This window comes from Budorcas taxicolor, chromosome 24 (assembly GCF_023091745.1).
Source record: "Budorcas taxicolor isolate Tak-1 chromosome 24, Takin1.1, whole genome shotgun sequence".
In the NCBI taxonomy this organism is placed as follows: Eukaryota; Metazoa; Chordata; class Mammalia; order Artiodactyla; family Bovidae; genus Budorcas; species Budorcas taxicolor.
Window position 1 is genome coordinate 14,547,545 of NC_068933.1, and position 21,265 is coordinate 14,568,809.

The 21,265-nt window shown below is 43.8% G+C and overlaps 1 protein-coding gene across 2 annotated transcripts in view; it reads right to left on the minus strand.

Moving 5' to 3' along the window:
* CENPU (centromere protein U) overlaps positions 1–21,265 on the minus strand; it is a 47,719-nt gene that overhangs the window by 19,502 nt on the left and 6,952 nt on the right. For both annotated transcript variants that reach the window (XM_052661284.1, XM_052661283.1), the window contains exon 4: positions 4,923–5,028. In XM_052661284.1, coding sequence (XP_052517244.1) covers positions 4,923–5,028 — 106 coding nt within the window. The remainder of the gene's footprint in view (positions 1–4,922; positions 5,029–21,265) is intronic.

Genomic DNA, 21,265 nt, shown 5'->3' on the forward strand with positions numbered 1-21,265 from the left:
CACTTCATGGCAAATAGATGAGGAAACAGTGGAAACAGTGACAGACTACTTTTCTGGGCTCCAGAATCACTGCAGATGGTGACTACAGCCAAGAAATGAAAAGACTTGCTCCTTGGAAGAAAAGCTGTGACAAACCTAGACAGTGTACTAAAAAGCAGAGTCATCGTTTTGCCAAGAAAGGGACATATAGTCAAAGCTATGGTTTTTCCAGTAGTCATGGAAGGATGTGACAGTTGGACCATAAAGAAGGCAGAACACTGAAGAATTAATGCTTTCAAATTGTGATGCCAGAGAAGACTCTTGAGAGTCCCTTGGACAGCAAGGAGATCCAACCAATCAACCCTAAAGGAAATCAACCCTGAATATACAGTGGAAGCACTGATGCTGAAGCTGACGCTCTAATCCTTTGGCTACCTGCTGCAAAGAGCCAGCTTACTGGAAAAGACCCTGATGCTGGGAAAGACTGAAGGCAGGAGGAGAAGGTAATGAAAGAAGATGAGATGGTTGGATAGCATCACCAATTTCAATGGACACGAGTTTGTACAAACTCCAAGAGATAGTTTAGGACAGGGAAGCCTGGAGTGCTGCAGTCCATGGGGTTGCAAAGAATTGGACACAACTGAGCAGCTAAACAACAAGTGCTATTTTGGCATTCCTGCCAGCTAGTTCTGATGAGTGTCTGATGTTGAGAACTGTTTGGAACATGAGGTGCTACTCGGCACTCCTGCCCCTGGTTGTGTGTGTCTAATGTTGAGGATCATTTGTGAGCACTGACTGCTAATGGGCATTTTTGCCAGTTGGTTCTGATGTCTGTCTGCCAATCAGGACCGTTTGTGAGCATGAATTGCTACTTGGGCATTCTTGCTAACTGGTTCTGACATCTGACTACCACTGAAGACCATCTGTGAGCACCAAGTGTCATTTGGACATTTTCCCAATTGGTTCTGAGATCTGATTGCTTTGAGGACCATCTGTGTCAGGGAAGTGTTCGTTTCAGGCTCTAAACCGGTCACCCTGAGAGAGAGCTTGTGACAGATTTGTCATTTGGTGTGTGAGCATGTATTCCATTTGTATGATTGGTACTCTTGTTGCCTTAGGTAAAATGGGAAATTCAGGCTCAATTCATTAAGAAAAATTTTAGCTGGGAAATACGACTAAAGAAAAAGAAAGCTGATTTATTTTGGACAATGTATGTTTGGCAACAGTATTCTTTAGACTCTGAAAAAAAACAGTTAGGATGAAACTCTTGAAATTCACAAAAACTGGGTTTTCGCATATGCAGTTAGGGAAAGCTAGCTTGATAAAACACTTTTTTTTTCAGACCCTGAGAAAATAATAATAAGCGTAGGAGGAAATCTGAAGTTAAGGCTTATCGTGTCCTTGAAATACAACCACAGTCCATGTTGCCTGGAATGCCAGCCATGGGTTAATTATAAAACTTCAAGCTAAGAGAAAAAAAAAAGGAGAAAAGCCTTTTAAGATTGAGTATGTAAATTTGGCTATTCTACCTATTATCCATAAATTGGTAAGTTTAATTACAATGCCTATTCATGAAATGTGAAAAGATAAAACAATGAGATCTCTGTTGGTCTGGACATTTGTATGTCTCAATATGTGTTTTTGTCTTTGGATGATATTGCTGAGGTTAATTTGTAAAGGAGTTCTATTTAATCTGCCTTAAAAAATATGAGCACTTACAAATCAAACAAATCTAAGTTTACCTATTTTGTCTTCTTATAAGACCAAGAGGGAAATTAAAGATGTTTTAGTTTATTAAACATGCATGTTATACCACTGAATAAAAATTATGCTGTGAAAAAATGTATGTTTTTAGAGGTTGTGGAGTATGTTCTTAAGCTTGCCAATCAGAAAAGGCTGGTGTACCATTTCAATCACTTGGTTTTCTCAAGGTTTCAAGGGTTAAAAATTGTGAAATGTGAAAATGATAACCTTTCTATGTGTAAAACAAACAGGATATGAGTTGCTGGTGAAGAAAAGGTATAAACAAATGGAAATATTTTTGTTAAAAAAAAATAATAATACTGTCCTACAGTTGTTTCTCTGGATAGGGAAATACAGGACAAATTTGTTTGGATCCAAAGAATGATAAAAGGTTTATAAAAAAAGGAACTTTGAGAACAAAATTTTGTGTGCTGTCAGGATTAAGATTAGACTAAATTTAATTAGGTATATAAATTCTGTTATTAACAGTAAACTGATGCAAGACTAAATTTTTTTTTTCTCTTTGTTGAAAAAACAAAATTCTCCTGGAATATTGATCTAATTATGATAACAGAGACTTCTAATGGAAAGCAATTGTTTTGTTTCTAATCATACTTTTGACCCTAATATTCAGGATGGAAAAAATTGTCCAGTAAAGATGTCACAGAGTATAACTACTCATGATGGATATAGCACTACTGGCTTTAATTTTACAGCTTAAAGCACATGTACAATGTTTGTGTGAAAATTGGGTACAGATGATAAAATGTGGCCTATAACACATTTCCCTATGAACATACACAGAGCCTGTTCATGGTATCTGAGTAGTTATCCCCTGATGTGGACAACGATTCAAGTATATAAATAAAAAGGAGGCCTAGCACCAAGGGACTTGGATGGACCCAGAGCAGGTGAACCACTCTGGCAACACTGGAAAATATACTGATTATCAACGCTCTCTATGGAAAGAGCTGCAACTTAAAAGGGGAAAATGAGGGATGAAGTGCTCACATACTGAGGTATGGGGAAGTCATTCTGACCTATACATGATTAAGTTTGAACTTTAGGCTAAATAAAACAGCCTGTTTGTGGCCTATTAAACAGACACTGTACATCAGCTTTAATCATGAAGACAGCACAGTACAAAGGTACATTTTGATTATTATCCTCACTGTAATGTGTCTAGTAATTTTCGAATGTTTGTCCAGGTACTACGAAAGTTTATTGCCTTTCCTGTTCTGTACCTGTCCCTCCTCAAGACTGAGGAAATCAAAGAAAAGGGGGGACTGAAACGGAGCAGGACCCTGTGGTCCTCACCCCCGGCCATGTCCTCTGCCTGACTTTCATCTGTGGAAAACTTTAGTCTAAGAATAAGTTTAATCAGAGAAGTGAGAAATGTGGGAACAAAGGAAAACAGTCAAAGGAGGCTAATAATAATGTGGTCATTGAGCACAGCCAAGGACCTTTACAAGTTCTTTCTCAAGAGCTGTAAGGTAATATTCTGAGCCATATCCTGTAGCTGTCTTATAGGCTCTAAAACCCCAGGTGGAGAAGTTAACTACACGATGACCAGGCTGTACCCACGACACGAGCTGCCACAACTGGCCTCAAAGAAATGGCGACAAACAAACCCTGGAGCTGAAGATTAACTGTACCAAAAACAACCAAGATGACGCTGGTCAGACCACTGACGGCCATTTTGAAGATGACTGCTGGAGATGACTCTGCTGTTTCTGCATGCAGTCCGCCCCCTACTCTGCCTATGAAAGCTCTCCCCCCTGCTTATGAAGGGGCAGGGGGAGTCAGCCTTTGGACAGACGTCCACCCCTCTCCCCCTACAGTTGCTGGCATCTGAAATAAGGCAAACTTTCCTCTCCACCAACCAGTAAGCAGCCACCGCATACTTCTTTTGAGAACACAAAGAAACTGTAAAAAGACATAAGAAATGAATATTGGGGTTGGGGGGTTCCTTTCCTGGTGGTACAGGGGATAAGAATCTGCCTGCAAATGCAGGGGATACAGGTTCGATCCCTATTCTGGGAAGATCCCACATATCACAGAGCAACTAGGCCTGTGCACAACTATTGAGCCGTGCTCTAGAGCCGGGAGCCACAGCTGCTCAGCCCCGGCGCCCTGGAGCTCGCGCTCCTCAAGAGAAGCCACTGCCACTGGAGAGCAGGCTCTCCGCAACCAGAGAAAGCCCGCGCAGCAAGGGAGACCCAGGACAGCCAAAAAAGGAAAACCAGTGGCAGGGAAGGGAAGAAGTGGGTACAGGAGCAGAGTATGACAGAGAGGAGATGAAGGCTCTTACTAACCTTTTTAAACCATGTGAATGTGTCACCCATTCAAAAATTCTTCTGGAAAAATTATATTCACCACTGTTTAAAACGAAGTGTGTAGTTTTCCAAATATTCAGCTTTTGTTACTGATTTCCAGTAACATCTCGTAGAAAACCTGGAGTCTCCCGACTGACCAAGGACCACAAGGCATCCCCAGATAGAGAAACTCGGACAGACGTCCCATCTAGGCTCCTGCCCAAGTGGGATGTTTGTTTTAAAAATGCAGTTTGTTACTCTCAAAATATAGTCAGTAACTAGAACTGACTTATTACCTAACAGAGGTCCTTAAGTCAGGGTTTGCTCTAGCAAATAGTTTATAATTCATACTACAGCTACTGAAGAGCTCTTCACCATGTGGGCCCTCGAGTTGTCTATGTTGAGTCATTTGTACAGATTTTCCTGACCCAGCTACCCCACAGAAATGTATAAAACTCCAACCTATGCACCCAAGGGACAACACAGCTGAAATTTACAACAGACTTTGTGTTTCCTTTGGGATTATCAGTTTCTTTCCCCTATTCCCACCCTGCCCCAGAAAACATCCCGTTTGTGATGGGTAAGAGAATTTGTAAAATCACCTAAAATTCTACGCTCTTAAAACCTTTCCTCGCCTCGTTTTATCTCAAAGCTAGATAACCTTCACTGGCATGTTTTCTAGGATAATCAGATGTCAGTTCTAGTTATTATAAGTAACATCAATTACTGAAAAATTAAGTTTTTATGTCCCAGTTCTCTTGAGGAAAAACATAAGATGACTCAAAGGATCTTTAAAAAGCTTTGGTCTTGTAAGCATCTATCTTAAAGAACATCTCAGAAATGCTGTTACCCATGAGTAAACAACTGCTTGCGATCCACCCATACCTTCTCTTCGCTTCTTTTTCTTGAGGAGTTGAGGGGAGATGTGACCCGCAGTGCTTGGAGAATTCTTCCTCATCAGCATATATAGCCGTGCTGTGTAGAGGAGGGTCTACAAGAGATTAAAAAAAAAATTTAGAAGTCTGGTCGTCTGGGAAGTAATCAAATTTGTCTTTTTACACCGGCATACAAAGCAACCTGTTTACATGGCTAATAAAATCAAAACCAATTACACAGGCTACTTCTGATCTCACACCTCAATAAGAACAAATATAAACCATTTCACCAATACATACATGGATAGTCATCCTATAACCTCACTGTCCTTATAGATGATACAGAAACTTTTAAATGAGCTAAAAGATAAGCATAAACAGGAGGTCTGACATTGCTCCATCCTCTGGAGCATCACACAGCTACCCGGGAGACACTGCATGAACTCCAAACCCAAGAGCCCGGGGTGCCTGGCCACTCCCCTGACTCTCTCACCCCACAAAGTGCCTGGCAAGGCCAGGCTCAACACCCTTGGACGACTGGCCCTTTGGGGAGGATCCGGGTCCTCCTGCACATCCCTTGCCTGCTCCACACCTCTGCACTGCCAGAGCGTGGAGCAAAGCAGGAAAAGTTCACTCGAATCGAGACACAGGAGAGGAGACCAAACGGCCTTGGTGGGAAGATACAGAAGAGATGCTGAGAAGGATGCTCCCACCTGCTGAGGAAACAGGGGTCACAGGAGAGGCCCTGGGGCTGGGCCTGTGAGAGGCAGGGAGGAGAGGCAGGGAGGAGGGGAGGGAGGAGGGAACAGCTGCAGGGGGCCCTGGAAGGAGAGAAGCACCCAGGTCACGCTCAGGCTTCACCACGAATGCACAATAAACAGCTGTTTAGATAGTGAACAGAGCAACTGCACAATCTTAAAGTTAGTAGTATACTTGGTACTGACCTCAAACTAGGCATTGGAAGGACTGATGTTGAAGCTGAAACTCCAATACTTTGGCCACCCGATGTGAAGGGCTGACTCACTGGAAAAGACCTTGATGCTGGGAAAGATTGAAGATGGGAGGAGAAGAGAGCAGCAGAGGATGAGATGGCTGGATGGCATCACTGACTCGATGGCCATGAGTTTGAGCAAGCTCCAGAAGATAGGGAAGGGAAGGACAGGGAAGCCTGGCGTGCGGCAGTCTAAGGGGGGCTCAGTGTCAGTAGGACACGACTGAGTGACAGAACAACAACTAAGAAAAGGGATTTATTTACTTTAAAACTGCTGGGAATAACAAGGGGAAAAAAGAAAACTAGACCAATTTTTGAATCTCCATATATAACCAGTCACATGTTTTGGACTCTAACCTGTCAACAATAAAAAGATAAATAACCTGATTTCAAAATGAACAAAGGATGTGAATAGACACTGCTTCAGAGAAGACACAGGAGTACCTCATTTTACTGCACTTTGCTTTATGGCACTTTGCAGATACTGCACTATTTACAAAATGAAGGTGTGCGGCAACGCTGCACTATCAGGTGATGATTAGGTTAATCTGGATTGCCACAAACCTTGCCAAAAGCCCCCTGAATAACCTCTAACAAGCTTCGGGACCCCCGAGTAAGCAAAGACGTCCACTCTAGGAAACACCCTGCTGCTGCTAAGTCGCTTCAGTCACGTCCAACTCTGTGCAACCCCACAGACGGCAGCCCACCAGGCTCTTCCATCCCTGGGATTCTCCAGGCAAGAATACTGGAGTGGGGTGCCACTTCCTTCTCCAATGCATACATGCATGCTAAGTCGCTTCAGTCATGTCTAATTCTGTGTGACCCCATGGACAGCAGCCCACCAGGCTCCTCTGTCCACAGAATTCCCTAGGCAAGAATACTGGAGTGGGGTGCCATTTCCTTCTCCAAGTAAACACCCTGGAGCACCCTCAAAATTAACGCCACCGTTTCAGCAAGAATTTTGTCTTGAGGCTATAAAAATTAACTCATGAGGCTATTAACTCGTGAAAACGGCTGGCTTTCCCTGGTCTATCAGGAGGTGCGTCCACTGCGCTTGCAACGTCAATACTACCTCTGCTCTTAAACCCACTCCCTTATGAAATGCTCTGTATCTGGAAATTCTTTTCAAACACGTGCTCATATTGCCTCAACACTAACTACACTAAAGCCTTTGTCTGTGTGGATCACAACAAACTGGAAAATTCTGAAAGATATGCAAATACCAGACCACCTTACCTGCCTCCTGAGAAACTTGTATCCAGGTCAAGAAGCGACAGTTAGAACCAGACATGGAACAATAGACCGGTTCCAAATTGGGAAAGGAGTAAATCACGGCTGTATATTGTCACCCTGCTTATTTAACTTATATGCAGAGTACATCATGTGAAATGCGAGGCTGGATGAAGCACAAGCTGGAATCGAGATTGCTGGGAGAAATATCAATAACCTCAGATATGCAGATGATACCACCCTTATGGCAGAAAGTGAAGAAGAACTAAAGAGCCTCTTGATGAAAGTGAAAGAGGAGAGTGGAAAAGTTGGCTTTAGCTCAACATTTAGAAAACTAAGATCATGACATCTGTTCCCATCACTTCATGGGAAATAGATGGGGAAACAGTGGCTGACTATTTTCTTAGGCTCCAAAATCACTGCAGATGGTGACTGCAGCCATGAAATTAAAAGACGCTTGCTCCTTGGAAGGAAAGCTATTACAAACCTAGACAGTATATTAAAAAGCAGAGACATGATTTTGTCAACAAACGTCCATCTAGTCAAGGCTATGGTTTTTCCAGTAGTCATGTATGGATGAGAGAGTTGGACTATAAAGAAAGTTGAGCACCGAAGAATTGATGCTTTTGAACTATGGAGAAGACTCTTGAGAGTCCCTTGGACTGCAAGGAGATCCAACCAATCCATCCTGAAGGAGATCAACCCTGAATATTCATTAGAAGGACTGATGCTGAAGCTGAAACTCCCAATTCTTTGTCCACCTGATGCAAAGAGCTGACTCCTTAGAAAAGACCCTGATGCTGGGGAAGATTGAAGGCAGGAGGAGAAGGGGATGACAGAGGACAAGATGGTTGGATGGCATCACTGACTCAATGGACATGAGTCTGAGAAAGCTCTGGAGATGATGAAAGACAGGGAGGGCTGGCGTGCTGCAGTCTACAGGGTTGCAAAGAGTCGGACACAACCGAGCGACTGCACAACTACAACAACTGACTATCCCAACCCACTTTGGGGCTCCCTTGGGATGTTAAACAATTAGGACACCCTGAGCAGCTTGGTATTTTGATTCTGACTTCATCAGACCAACCAAGAGCAAAGTCCTATTCCCAGCCATATTCTACAAGGGGAGAACCTGCATTTGGGACTAAGGAGTACCCGGGATGGTCATCAATGTCCAATCTGAAAGAAATAACCTTAGGCCAGGAGCCACTTACCCTAACAAGAGACAATATCCCATAAAGTTGGAAACAAAGAAGGGGTTATAATCCCTCGTAGACAAATTTTTAAAACACTGCCTCTTGGTGACCTTCCAATCTCCATGCAACATTCCCATTTTTCCGGTTGTTAAGTCAACTGAGGAATACTGAGTGATACAAGACCGCAGAGCAGGAAATGACGCTGTGGCCCCTCATCACCCCCTGTGGTCAAGCCTTACGAAATATTAGTCCGAATCCCTGATGATGCTAATGCTTAAGTGTTCCTGTCCTCAAGGACACCTTCCTTTGCATCCCAGTCTATCCCTCCTCACAATGTATGTTTGCTTTCGAGTGGATTAACCACCAGTCAGGACAAAGGCAACAATACACCTGGACAGTATGGCCTCAGGAGCTTCAGGACAGCCCACACGGTGGGCTCTTAGGTCCGAGGAAAACAACTATGGGAGATGCATGAAAAGATGGGGCTATTCTACACGATCTCCATGATATATATTAATATGTACCTCACCACGGAAGTCTCAGATCAAAATACCACTAAGCCCTTAATTCACTGGGTTAGAAATCCTCTCAAAGACACAACAAATCTCAAGGCATCTGAGATTCACTACAAAACCCAGAAACAGACAGTTATCTCCACACAGAAAACAAGCTGTATTTTAGGCTCAAGCCCTCCGAAGATCTGCCTGCAATTACGGAGACATGGGTTCAGTCCCTGGGTTGGGAAGGTCCCCTGGAGAAGGAAATAGCAACCCACTCCAGTATTGTTGCCTGGGAAATCTCACTGACCCAGGAACCTGGTGGGCTGTAGTCCTTGCGGTCGCAAAGAATTGGAGATGACTGAGTGACTGAACAACAAGCACCAGCCTAGAGTTACTTGCTGGGATTTTAGAGAACAAAAAGATAGGTTTGAGCATTCTTATCTCCTCTGCTTTTGCAATGTAGATCCTCTGCCTGAGCTCCAGGGGATTTACTTGCTCTCTTCTGCTCTGTGACTATTCTGTCCAGGCTCTTAGGAACTATTTGACTCATCTGTCGTCCCTCAGACTGAAGGGGGAGCAGGGCCACTTTATATTCAAGTGAGACAACTGTGAGATCTCTGGGTCTGTCTTTAGGTAAAAACTTCTAAATGAGCTCTATTTAATTGGCTTAAAGGAAAATGAGCAGTTATAAACATTCTCAGAAAGATAAAAGAGGCTCACTAGGATACATTTGGGTTCATGTGATCTGAGAAATATTCAATATTTAATTAACATCTGGCATTAGAGCTAGCTTAAGCTTGTAGGTTTAATTAATACAGACTTTAGAGTGATCAACATTAAGTATACTTTTATTGTACCTAGGGTTATTGAGTGTAAGTACATACTGTTTCTATTATGAAATTTGCCAACAGGGAAAATAAGCTGATATGAAATTTTTAAGTAAATATAACTGGGATAAGAACTTTTTAGTAAACTCTATAGCAATAATTATGTTTTGGAAACATCCGTTGAAAATACTCTGCAAATTTTGGTAAATTGAAACTAAATTAAGTTCAACGACAGGAATTCATTGAAAATCCAGGCCTTTTCAAGTAAGATAAAATATCGGGAATATTAATTTATACACAGGTCCCAATTTACCAACTTTTGTCTTCTTGTGAGAGAAAAACTAAAGCTGTTTGGTGCCGCCTTGAGGTGTCCTTCACCGACCTACAGAATGCTAACGTAGAAGACAGTTCACGGTGGCTTAAGGAAAATAGGATGTGTGTTTTCAGAAAAGAGGGTATGAGAAATGGAAATGTATACTGTTGAAAGGGGAAAAGGTGACTGTGCCCTGGAACTGGCTATTTCTGAATGGGGAAAGAATAAGGGACAAAATATGGCTATAGAAAGCAGTGAATGCTTATAAAAGAGGAACACTGACAAAGGAATTTTGTATGTGGTCAGAATTTTCTAAAGCTGGATTAAATAAGGTAAACACATTTTATTAAGAATAGGTTGATGCAAGACTGGATTTGGTTTTTCTCTCATAAGGGAATGAGATTTTGCTGGAATACGCCTTTTGATATCATATCATGTGAGTTCCTATGCCCTTAAGGGACCTGTATTTATTTTTGAAAAATTTTTTCACCTTAGCTCAACAAGTCATTGTTTGACTCTATGATTCTATCCGACTGGGTGTTTTAAAACTTTCTGAGAGGCTTCCCTGGTGGCTCAGTGGAAAAGAAACAGCCTGCAGTGCAGGGGATACCAGTTCCATCCCTGATCCCTGGCTTGGGAGGCTCCCACGTGCCAAGGAGCAACCAGTCCGTGTGCCACAGTACTGAGCCTGTGCTCCAGAGCCCAGGAGCCACAACTACCGACCCACGCTCTTAGAGCCCACACTCTGAAACAAGGGAAGGCACCACAATGAGAAGCCTGCGCACACAACCGGAGAGGAGCCCCTGCCCGCTGCAAGCAGAGAAAGCCTGCCGCAGCAACAAAGACCCAGCACCGCCAAAAATAAAAATAAATACATTAAGAAAAAAAAACTTTGAGATTTTTGACAGACTCCTCAAATATCAAAACTGAACTAAAGTTCTTTTGACCTCAAGATACTTTGGGGGTGCTTCAAAGGGTCCCTGGAGCACCCCAAAGAAAGATCCTAAACTAACTGGGTTCATTTGGTATGTTAAATTACGTGGGAAACGTTGTCCAAACTCAATGTTGTCTGTCTCAGATAGAATCATTACCCTCTCCCCGATTTTACTGAAGCCATCCAACAGACAGAAGAAAGGGTTTGGGTTCTTATCCCGTCTAGTCTCTCACCTTACTCCCGGTCCAAACAATCCCCTGTGGGAATACTCCCACCTCTAGGCCCTCCTTGTCTAACACTCATGGCCTTTTCCACTGCATCCAACTTCAATTTCCCATCAGAGAGGCCCTGCAAGTCCCGCAGGAGTTCACTTTGCACCTCCAGGACGTCCTTCACTCCTCCACTTGCCAGCACTCACACAGGGACAGACTAGCTACCGGGCTGGCCACCTGCAAGCAGTCCCCATCCTAGGTTTTACAGATGCTCCCCATCAAGGAATACACCCCAACACAGGGAAACCTCTCACAGGACACAAGCTTCACGGACAACAGATCCCCAGCTGGAGTCTGGCCGCCACACTGCACTACCTCAAATGGCCCCTCACTGGAGCGCCTGGGGTGACTGGAGAAGTCAGGTTACGAACGAAAGGGAGCAGAGACTCTCAAAATCCCAGGAGATGAGAAAGGAATTCAGAGGACACTCCAACTTTCCTCTGACAAAAACCTCCAAAGGACTGTCTCCAGGACTCTGGACTTCGATTCTAGAAGCGCTCTTGATTGCAGGTTACTCAGCAGGGCAGGATCCTCCTCTAAGCCGTAAGAAACACATCTGGAATGCATACTCAGCAGCAGTAGTAGTGTTAGTAGCTCAGTCGTATCCAGCTCTTCGAAATGCCACGGACTGTAGCCCACCAGGCTCCTCTGTCCATGGGATTCTCCAGGCAAGCATACTGGAGTGGGTTGCCTTTCCCTTCTCCAGGCGATCTTCCCAGCCCAGGGATCGAACTCTAATCTCCTGCATTGTGGGCAGATTCTTTACTGTCTGAGCCACCGGGAAGATCCCAGGTTGTACACTTTAAAAAAATAGAAGGACTGAAAAGAGAAAAGCTTAAACTTCACTGTAACACTGCCACGCCTTTATGTAAGTTAGGGAGATGGAGAAAAATGCCCTGAAAATCGGTCTCTAAATTACAATAACATCTTGCAACTGGATCTTTACTGTCACAAGATGGGAAAATAGACTGAGATTCCCTATGTTCAAGCCTTCATGGTTCTTTACCAAAACCCTGCTCTACCAGGCTCCTGTAATCAAAAGACAGGGGAATGAGAAAGCACTCCCGACACTTTAGATGATCCCCTTTGACCTTCTCCAATTTTCAGAGGTGAAACAAAGGCTCCTCTGTTTCCCCAGGGCCACCACGTCTCCCAAATCCCTATGACTAATCCCAAACTCCACGTTCCTACGTTCCATACACCCTTCATCACCCCTGAAGGGAGACTGACTGCCCCCAGGGTAGACTCATAGTGGAACTTCCTATCAACCAGGATCAGAGAAAATATGCCCTTGAAGGGAAGTGACAAACAGTGAAGGGACAGTCAAGTACACGTGCCACTCTCTGGAACTGATTTAGTCCAGTGCAAACAACGACTGGGCCGGTATACTGAGGACAATAGTCAGTTTGTTGCAGGGTTTCAGGCCCTAACTCTGGCCTTTGACTGGGAGCATGTCCGAACAGTCCTACTATACTTGCTCTGGACCTGGGGAAAAGCAGAGAATGTGGGCAGCCGTCCAGTGGCAGAGTACCAGCTTGACCAACCCGAACATCTTGTTACGGATGGAGACGCGGCCCAAAGTCAGGAGCCCCACTGGTATTGTGAATCTGGGGGCAGGACAGAAGCCGTGAAACACATGATCCATTGTGTTATTTGAAGGGATGAGAAAACCTATCAAAAATGCAACTAACTATGAAAGGGTTCAAGCAGTGACCCAAGAGGAAAAAGAAAACCCAGCCTTCTTTCAGGGACCACTTGTGGAGGCTTTTGGAAAACTGACGAACATTGAACTCTCTAATCCTAAGGGCAAATCCCAGCTATGACAACATTTGATCAGTTTGCCCTTGAGACTACGCAGAAACTCCAGAAGGTATAATTAGGCAACACACCCTGATGACCCAGCTCCTAGAGGTGGCCTTTGGGTATCTAATAATGGAGTTCAAGCTGAGCAGAAGAGAGAGCCCAACATGAGAAAGACAGGCCAGGGCTCAAGCTAAATTGATGCGGGGATTCTGGGGGCTCGCTCCAAGATGTCTATCTCCATCGAGGGGCTCTGGGTAGTTCCTGACATGACAGGTAAGAGGATGGATTTTTAATTGATACCTGAGCCACTTACTTCTTCCTGATTTTTCAAGTAGGGCCTCTTTCCTCCAAAAGCTGCACAGTGACTGCTGTCGATGGAAAGTCTCTCATCGGTTACCTCACTGGGCTTCTCCCGTGCCAATCTGAAGTGTCTGATGTCACCTGCCTTTGTGGTTGTCCCTCAGTGTACTAATAGAGAGGGGACCTTCTGGGCTCCCCTGGGAGCAGTAAACAATTAGGATACCTCAAACAGCCCCATATTTTGACTCTGACTATAGGAGACAAATGAAAAGAGCAAGGTCTTATTCCCAGCCATATTCTACAAGGAGTGAACCCGCATTTGGGGAACAGTGTGTACCCAGGAGGTCCATCAACGCCCAACCTGAAACAATCAGCCTTAGGCCAGAAGCCACTGTCCCCACCAAGAGACAATGTCCCATGAAGCTGGAAACGAAGAAGGGTTTACAACTCCTCATCCATAAATTCTTACAACATGGCCTCTCGGTGCCATGCCAGTTTCTACGCAATACTCCTATTTTCCAGTTATTAAACCAAATGGGGAAAGCAGAGTGGTACAAGACCTCAGAGCAGGAAATGATGCTGTGGGCCCTATTCACCATCCTGTGGCCAATACTTATAAAACATGAGCCCAATTCCTGAGGATGCTAAATGGTTGACTGTGCTCAACCTCAAGACCCCTTTTCTTGGATCCAAGCCTATTCCCCCTCACCATTGTTTTGACTTCCACTCAGGCCAAATAGCAACAATACACATGGACAGTATTGTCTCAGGGGTTTCAGGACAGCCCACACTTGATCTCCCAGGCCCTAAGGACACAACCATGGTAGACACACCTAGAAGAACGGACTGTTCTACAGTCTGTACACGACATATTAATATGCACCTCACCATGGGGGTCTCAGATCAAAGCACCACTTAAGTCCTTCATGTCCTTAGGGCTACAGAGCCTCTCAAAAGCACAACAAATCTCCAAGCAATGAATTAAATATCTGGTATATACTAAGGTCCGTCTAGTCAAGGCTATGGTTTTTCCAGTAGCCATGTATGGATGTGAGAGTTGGACTGTGAAGAAGGCTGAGCTCAGAATTGATGCTTTTGAACTGTGGTGTTGGAGAAGACTCTTGAGAGTCCCTTGGACTGCAAGGAGATCCAACCAGTCCATTCTGAAGGAGATCAGCCCTGGGATTTCTTTGGAAGGAATGATGCTAAAGCTGAAACTCCAGTACTTTGGCCACCTCATGGGAAGAGTTGACTCATTGGAAAAGACTCTGATGCTGGGAGGGATTGAGGGCAGGAGGAGAAGGGGACGACAGAGGATGAGATGGCTGGATGGCATCACTGACTCGATGGATGCAAGTCTGAGTGAACTCCGGGAGTTGGTAATGGACAGGGAGGCCTGGCGTGCTGTGATTCATGGGGTCGCCAAGAGTCAGACACGACTGGGCGACTGAACTGACTATAAACCCCAGGAATAGACAATGATCTCCATATAGAAAACAAGCTATATTCGGACCTAAGCACTGCAAAGGTCTGCCGGCAACGCAGCAGACATGAGTTTAATTGATTAGTCAGGAAGATCCCATGGAGAGGGAAATGGTAACCCACTCCGAAATTTTTGCCTGGGAACTCTCCAGGGCAGAGGAGCCTGGCGAGCTGCAGCCTACCAGGTCTCAAAAGAGTTGAACACAACGACTAAACACCTCTGTTACCTGAGGAAACCGAAGTTGAAAAAGACACACGTACCCCAGTGTTCACTGCAGCACTATTTACAATAGCTAGAACATGGAAGCAACCTAGATGTCCATCGCCAGATGAATGGATAGAAAGCTATAGCTGCTGGCTCAGCAGTAAAGAATCAGCCTGCAATGCAGGAGACGCAGGTTTGATCCCTTAGTTAGGAAGAGCCCCTGGAGGAGGGCAGGGCAACCCAGTCTAGCGTTCTTGCCTAGAGAGTTCCATGGACAGAGGAGCCTGGCCGGTTGCAGTCCATAGAGTTGGACATGACTGAAGAGACTTACCAGCAGCCACAGCAGTAGACACAATGGAATACTCAGTTCAGTCCCTCAGTCGTGTCCAACTCTTTGCAACCCCATGGACTGCAGCATGCCAGGCTTCCCTGTCTTTCACCAACTCCCAGAGCTTGCTCAAACGCATGTCCATTGAGTCGGTAAAGCCATTCAACTATCACATCCTCTGATATCCTCTTCTCTGCCTTCAATCTTTCCCAGCATTAGGGTCTTTGCTAATGAGTAAGTTCTTCACACCAAGTGGCCAAAGTATTGGAGTTTCAGCTTCAGCATCAGCCCTTCCAATGAATATTCAGGACTAATTTCCTTTAGGATGGACTGGTTGGATCTCCTTGCAGTCCAAGGGACTCTCATGAGTCTTCTCCAACACCACAGTTCAAAAGCATCAATTCTTCGACGCTCAGCTTTCTCTATGGTCCAACTCTCACATCCATACATGACTACTGGAAAAACCATAGCTTTGACTAGATGGACCTTTGTCAGAAAAGTAATGTCTCTGCTTTTCAATATACTGTCTAGGTTTGTCATAGCTTTTCTTCCAAGGAACAAGCGTCTTTTAATTTCATGGCTGCAGTCACCATGTGCAGTGATTCTGGAGTCCCAGAAAATAAAGTCTGTCGTTGTTTCTCCACCTATTTGCCATGATTTGATGGGACTGGATGCCACGATCTAAGTTTTTTGAATGCTGAGTTTTAAGCCAGCTGTTTCACTCTCCTTTCACAATGGAAAGTAATATTTCACAATGGAATATTACTCAGCCATAAAAAGTAACACATGAGTCAGTTCTAATGAGGTGGCTGAACCTAGAGCCTATTAGACAAAGTGAAGTAAGTCAGAAAAACAAATACTGTACACTAACATATATATATGGAATCTAGAAAGATGGCACTGATGAAATTATTTGCAACGGAGAAACAGACATAGGGCACAGACTTATGGACACAGGATGGGGGGAAGAAGGAGAGGGTGAGATATATGGAGAGAGCAACATGGAAACTTAACATTACCATCTGTAAAACAGATAACCTATGGGAATTTGCTGTATGGCTCAGGAAAGTCAAACAGGGGCTCTGAATCAACCTAGAGGGGTGGGATGGGGAGGCAGATGGGAAGGAGGTTCAAAAGGGAGGGGACATATGTATACCTATGGCTGATTGATGATGTCTGGCAGAAACCAACACAATTCTGTAAGGCAATTGTCCTTCAATTAAAAATAAATTGAAAAAAAAGACACATCTCTACCTTTCTGCACATGATAGGATTTTGTAGAGTTTGGATTCCAAAATTTGGGCCAATGGCTAAGCCTCTGTATCAAGTGATTAATGCTCAGACATAGAACCATTACTTTAGAATGAGGAACAAGAAAAGGCTTCACATGATTATCAACCAGACCCTCACCAGAGCCCCTGCTCCCAGTCACCCCAAACTGAAAGCGCCATTCACCCTGTATGTGGCTGAAAAGCACGGCACTGCTCTGGGGTTCTTATACAGAAGCTGGAGAAGATTCTGAGCCTATTGGGCATTTTTCCAAACAGCTAGATTTCATGGCCCAAGGATGGCCTGGCTGTCTCCAGGCAGTAAAGGCCATCGCTTTATTAGCGGAAGAAGCTAACAAGCTTACTTTAGGACAGCAGCAGAAGTCCAGTCCCATCAACAAGTACAAGGGATTCTGGAGATTATAGGTCACTACTGGCTAATTGAAGGCTGTCTTACTAATACCACGCTGTGATCCTTGAATCATGAGAACTAACCTACAAAACTTTCCATACCCTCAACTTGGCTATGCTTAAGCCTGATGAGAGCCCACAGATAACAGATTCTTGCCTCAGAACCCTTAAGCAGGTGTATGCCTGTAGGCCTAATCTCAGAGACTAAGCTACAGGAAACCGAGGACAAATGATTTCCTGACAGCAGCAGCTTTATTAAGGGCGGAGTCAGGAAGGCAGGGGATACTATTATGAGTGCTCAGAGTGTCCAAGAAGCAAAACCTTTCCCGGCCTACACTCCAGCCCAGAAGACTGAACTGACAGCTCTAACCTGAGCCTTAACCCTAGAGAAAGGATAAATTATAAATATACACACAGACTCAAAATATGCCTTCCCTGCTTTACATGCTAGTGGGGGTATCAGGAAAAAAAATGAGAAAACTTACAAGTACAAAAAATTCCTCTATAAAGTATGAGGCTGAGACTTTGCATTTCATAGAAACAGCTCCAAAACCAAAATACGTAGCAGTCATTCGCTGCCACAAGCATCAAAAGGGAATTTCTCAAATTATCCAAGGAAGCAAGTGGGCAGATTGGGATGCAAAGAAAGCAGCTCTGATGCCCATAACAGAAATGGCATTGTTCCCAGCCCTTGCGCCTTCTACCATTACACTCAGACACTCAATTTCCAAAGAGACCTGGCAACAAGACCAAGGGGGGACAAAGGTACAGTTGAGTGCAATTGTACGGTAGTTTGAACAGTCTTTGGCATTTCCTTCTTTGGGACTGGAATGAAAACCGACCCTTTCCAGTATTGTGGCCACTGTGGAGTTTTCTAAATTTGCTGGCATATTGAGTGTAGCACTTTTATAGCATCATCTTTAGGATCTGAAATAGCTCAGCTAGAATTCCATCACCTCCACTAGCTTTGTTCATAGTAATGCTTCCTAAGGTCCACTTGACTTCACACTCCAGGATGTATGGCTCAAGATAAGTGATCATACCACTGTAGTTTCATTAAAACCTTTTCTGTGCAGTTCCTCTGTGTATCCTTGCCACCTATTCTTAGTATCTTCTGCTTCTGTTAGGTCCGGGCCACTTCTGTCCTATATCGTGTCCTTTATCCTTTATCGTCCTTTATCCTTTCATCTTTGCGTGAAATATTCCCTTGGTATCTCTAATTTTCTCGAAGAGATCGTTAGTCTTACCCATTCTATTGTTTTCCTCTATTTCTTTGCATTGTTCACTTAAGAAGGCTTTCTTATATCTCCCTGCTATTCTTTGGAACTCTGCATTCAGATGGGTATATCTTTCCTTTTATCCTTTGCCTTTCGCTTCTGTTTTCTCAGCTATTTGTAAAGACTTCTCAACGATTTTGCCTTGCTGTGTTTCTTTTTCTTGGGGATGGTTTTGGTCACTGCCTCCTGTTCAGTGTTAATGAACTTTCGTCCATAGATCTTCAGGCATTCTGTCTATCAGATCTAATCCCTTGAATCTATTTGTCACTTCCACTGTATAATCATAAGGGATTTGATTTAGGTCATACCTGAATGGCCTAGTGGCTTTCCTGACTTTAAGTCTGAATTTGGCAATAAGGAGTTCATGATCTGAGCCCAAAGAATGGCGATGCCAAAGAATGTTCAAACTGCAGCACAACAGTGCTCATCTCACACGCTAGCAAGGTAATGCTCCAAATCCTTCAAGCTACGCTTCAACAATACATGAACCGAGAACTTCCAAGTGTATAAGCTGGATTTAGAAAAGACAAAGGAGCCAGAGATCAAATTGCCAACATTTGCTGGATCACAGAAAAAGCAAGGGAATTCCAGAAAAACATCTACTTCTGCTTCATAGACTATGCCAATGCTTTTGAATGTGTGGCTCACAACAAACTGTGGAAAAATATTAAAGAGATGGGAATACCAGACCACCTTACCTGTTTCCCGAGAAACCTGTATACAGATCAAGAAACAACAGTTAGAACCGGACATGGAACAATGAACTGATTCAAAACTGGGAAAGGAGTACGTCAAGGCTGTATATTATTGCCCTACTTATTTAACTTATATGCAGAGTACATCATGCAAGGGACAGGCTGGATGAAGCACAAGCTGGAATCAAGACTTCTGGGAGAAATACCAATAATTTCAGATATGCAGATGACACCACCCTAATGGCAAAAAGCAAAGAGGAACTAAAGAGCCACTGATAAAGGTGAAAGAGAGTGAGGAAGCTGGCTTAAAACTCAGCATTCAAAAACTAAGATAATGGCATCTGGTCCCATCGCTTCATGGCAAATAGATGAGGAAACAATGGAAACAGGGACAGACTATTTTCTTGGGCTCCCAAATCACTGCAGATGGTGACTGCAGCCATGAAATTAAAAGACACCTGCTCCTTGGAAGAAAAGCTATGACCTACCTAGAAAGCATATTAAAAAGCAGAAAATATCACTTTGTGGACAAAGGTCTGCAAAGTTATGGTTTTTCCAGAAATCATGTATGGATGTGAGAGCTGGACCATAAAAGAAGGCTGAGTGCTAAAGAATTGATGCTTTTGAACTGTGGTGTTTTGAGAGTCCTGTGGACTGCAAGATCAAACCATTCAATCCTAAAGGAAATCAACCCTGAATATTCATTGGAAGGAAGCTAAAGAAGCTCCAGTACTTTGGCCACCTGATGCTAAGAGCTGACTCATTGGAAAAGACCCTGATGATGGGAAAGATTGAAGGAAGGAGGAGAAGGGGGCGACAGAGGATGAGATGGTTGGATGGCATCACTGACTCGATGGACATGAGTTTGAGCAAGCTCTGGGAGATGGTGAAGGACAAGGAAGCCTGGTGTGCTGAAGTCCACGGGGTCACAAAGAGTCGGACATGACTGAGCGACTGAACAACATCATCACTTCATGTTGGTCAGAGTGGCCATCATCAAAAAACCTACGAAGAATACATGCTGGAGAGGATGTGGAGAAAAGGAAACAATCCTACATTGCTGGTGGGAATGTAAATTGACACAGGCACTTTGGAGAATGGTATAAAACTAAGAAAGATCTACCATATGACCCAGTAATCCTACTTCTGGGCATATATACTGACAAAACCATAATTCAAAAGGCCACATGTACACCAACGATCACTGCAGCACTATTTACAATAGACAGGACAAGAAAGAAACCTAGATGTCCACTGACAGATGAGTGGATAAAGGTGCAGCATATATATATACAACAGAGTATTATTCAACCATCAAAAGGAACGAATTTGAGTCAGTTAAAAGTGAGCTGGATGAACCTCGACCCTGTGAAGGAAGTCAGAAAAACAAACAGCATGTATTACAGCAGAAACTAACACTACATTGTAAAGCAATTATCCTCCAATTAAAAATAAATCAAAAAATAAAGAATGATCATCGCAGGATTGTTCCACATAACCAAAAAACAATTATTTTCAAGATTAGTTTGCATGACGAATGTGTGGTATCATCATACAATGTAGCAACTCACACCAATGGAAATGAACAAACAACCACTATCCACAGCTGTTTTGGGGCTTCCCTGGTAGGTAGTTGGCAAAGAATCCACCTGCAGTGCAGGAGACCCTGGTTCGATTCCTGGGTTGAGAAGATCCACTGGAGAAGGGATAAGTTACCCACTCCAGTATTCTTAGGCTTCCCTTGTAGCTCAGCCGGTAAAGAATCAGCCCGCAATGTGGGAGACCTGAATTCAATGCCTGAGTTGGGAAGATCCCCTGGAGAACGGAAAGGCTACCCATTCCAATGTTCTGGCCTGGAGAAGTCCATGGAGTCCCAAAAAGTGGGACAGGACTGAGCGACTTTGACTTTTACTTTTCATAGCTGTTTAGATGATTTCACAAAAGGAAATAAGTGACCAAAAGAGCCAGAAAGGAGAATATATAATGTATGAGAGCATTTATATAAAGTTCAAAAACAGGCAAAACTAAAACAAAATGTTAGGAAGATGATAGGGATCACTTTACATCCAGAAAGAGGGAAGAGCAATGACTAACAGGACACCCAAGAGCGCTTCCACCACGGCGGCAACATTCTGCTTCTGAACCTGGGAGGTGATACCTTGGTGAGTGTTTTCTAGTAACTTCCTGGGCAGTATGCTAAGAGAAGTCAGTCAGACAGAGAAAGACAGATACTGTATGATATCACTTATGTGTGAAACGCAAAAATACAAGCTAGTGAATATAACGAAACGCAGCAGACTTCCACATACAGAGAAAAGACC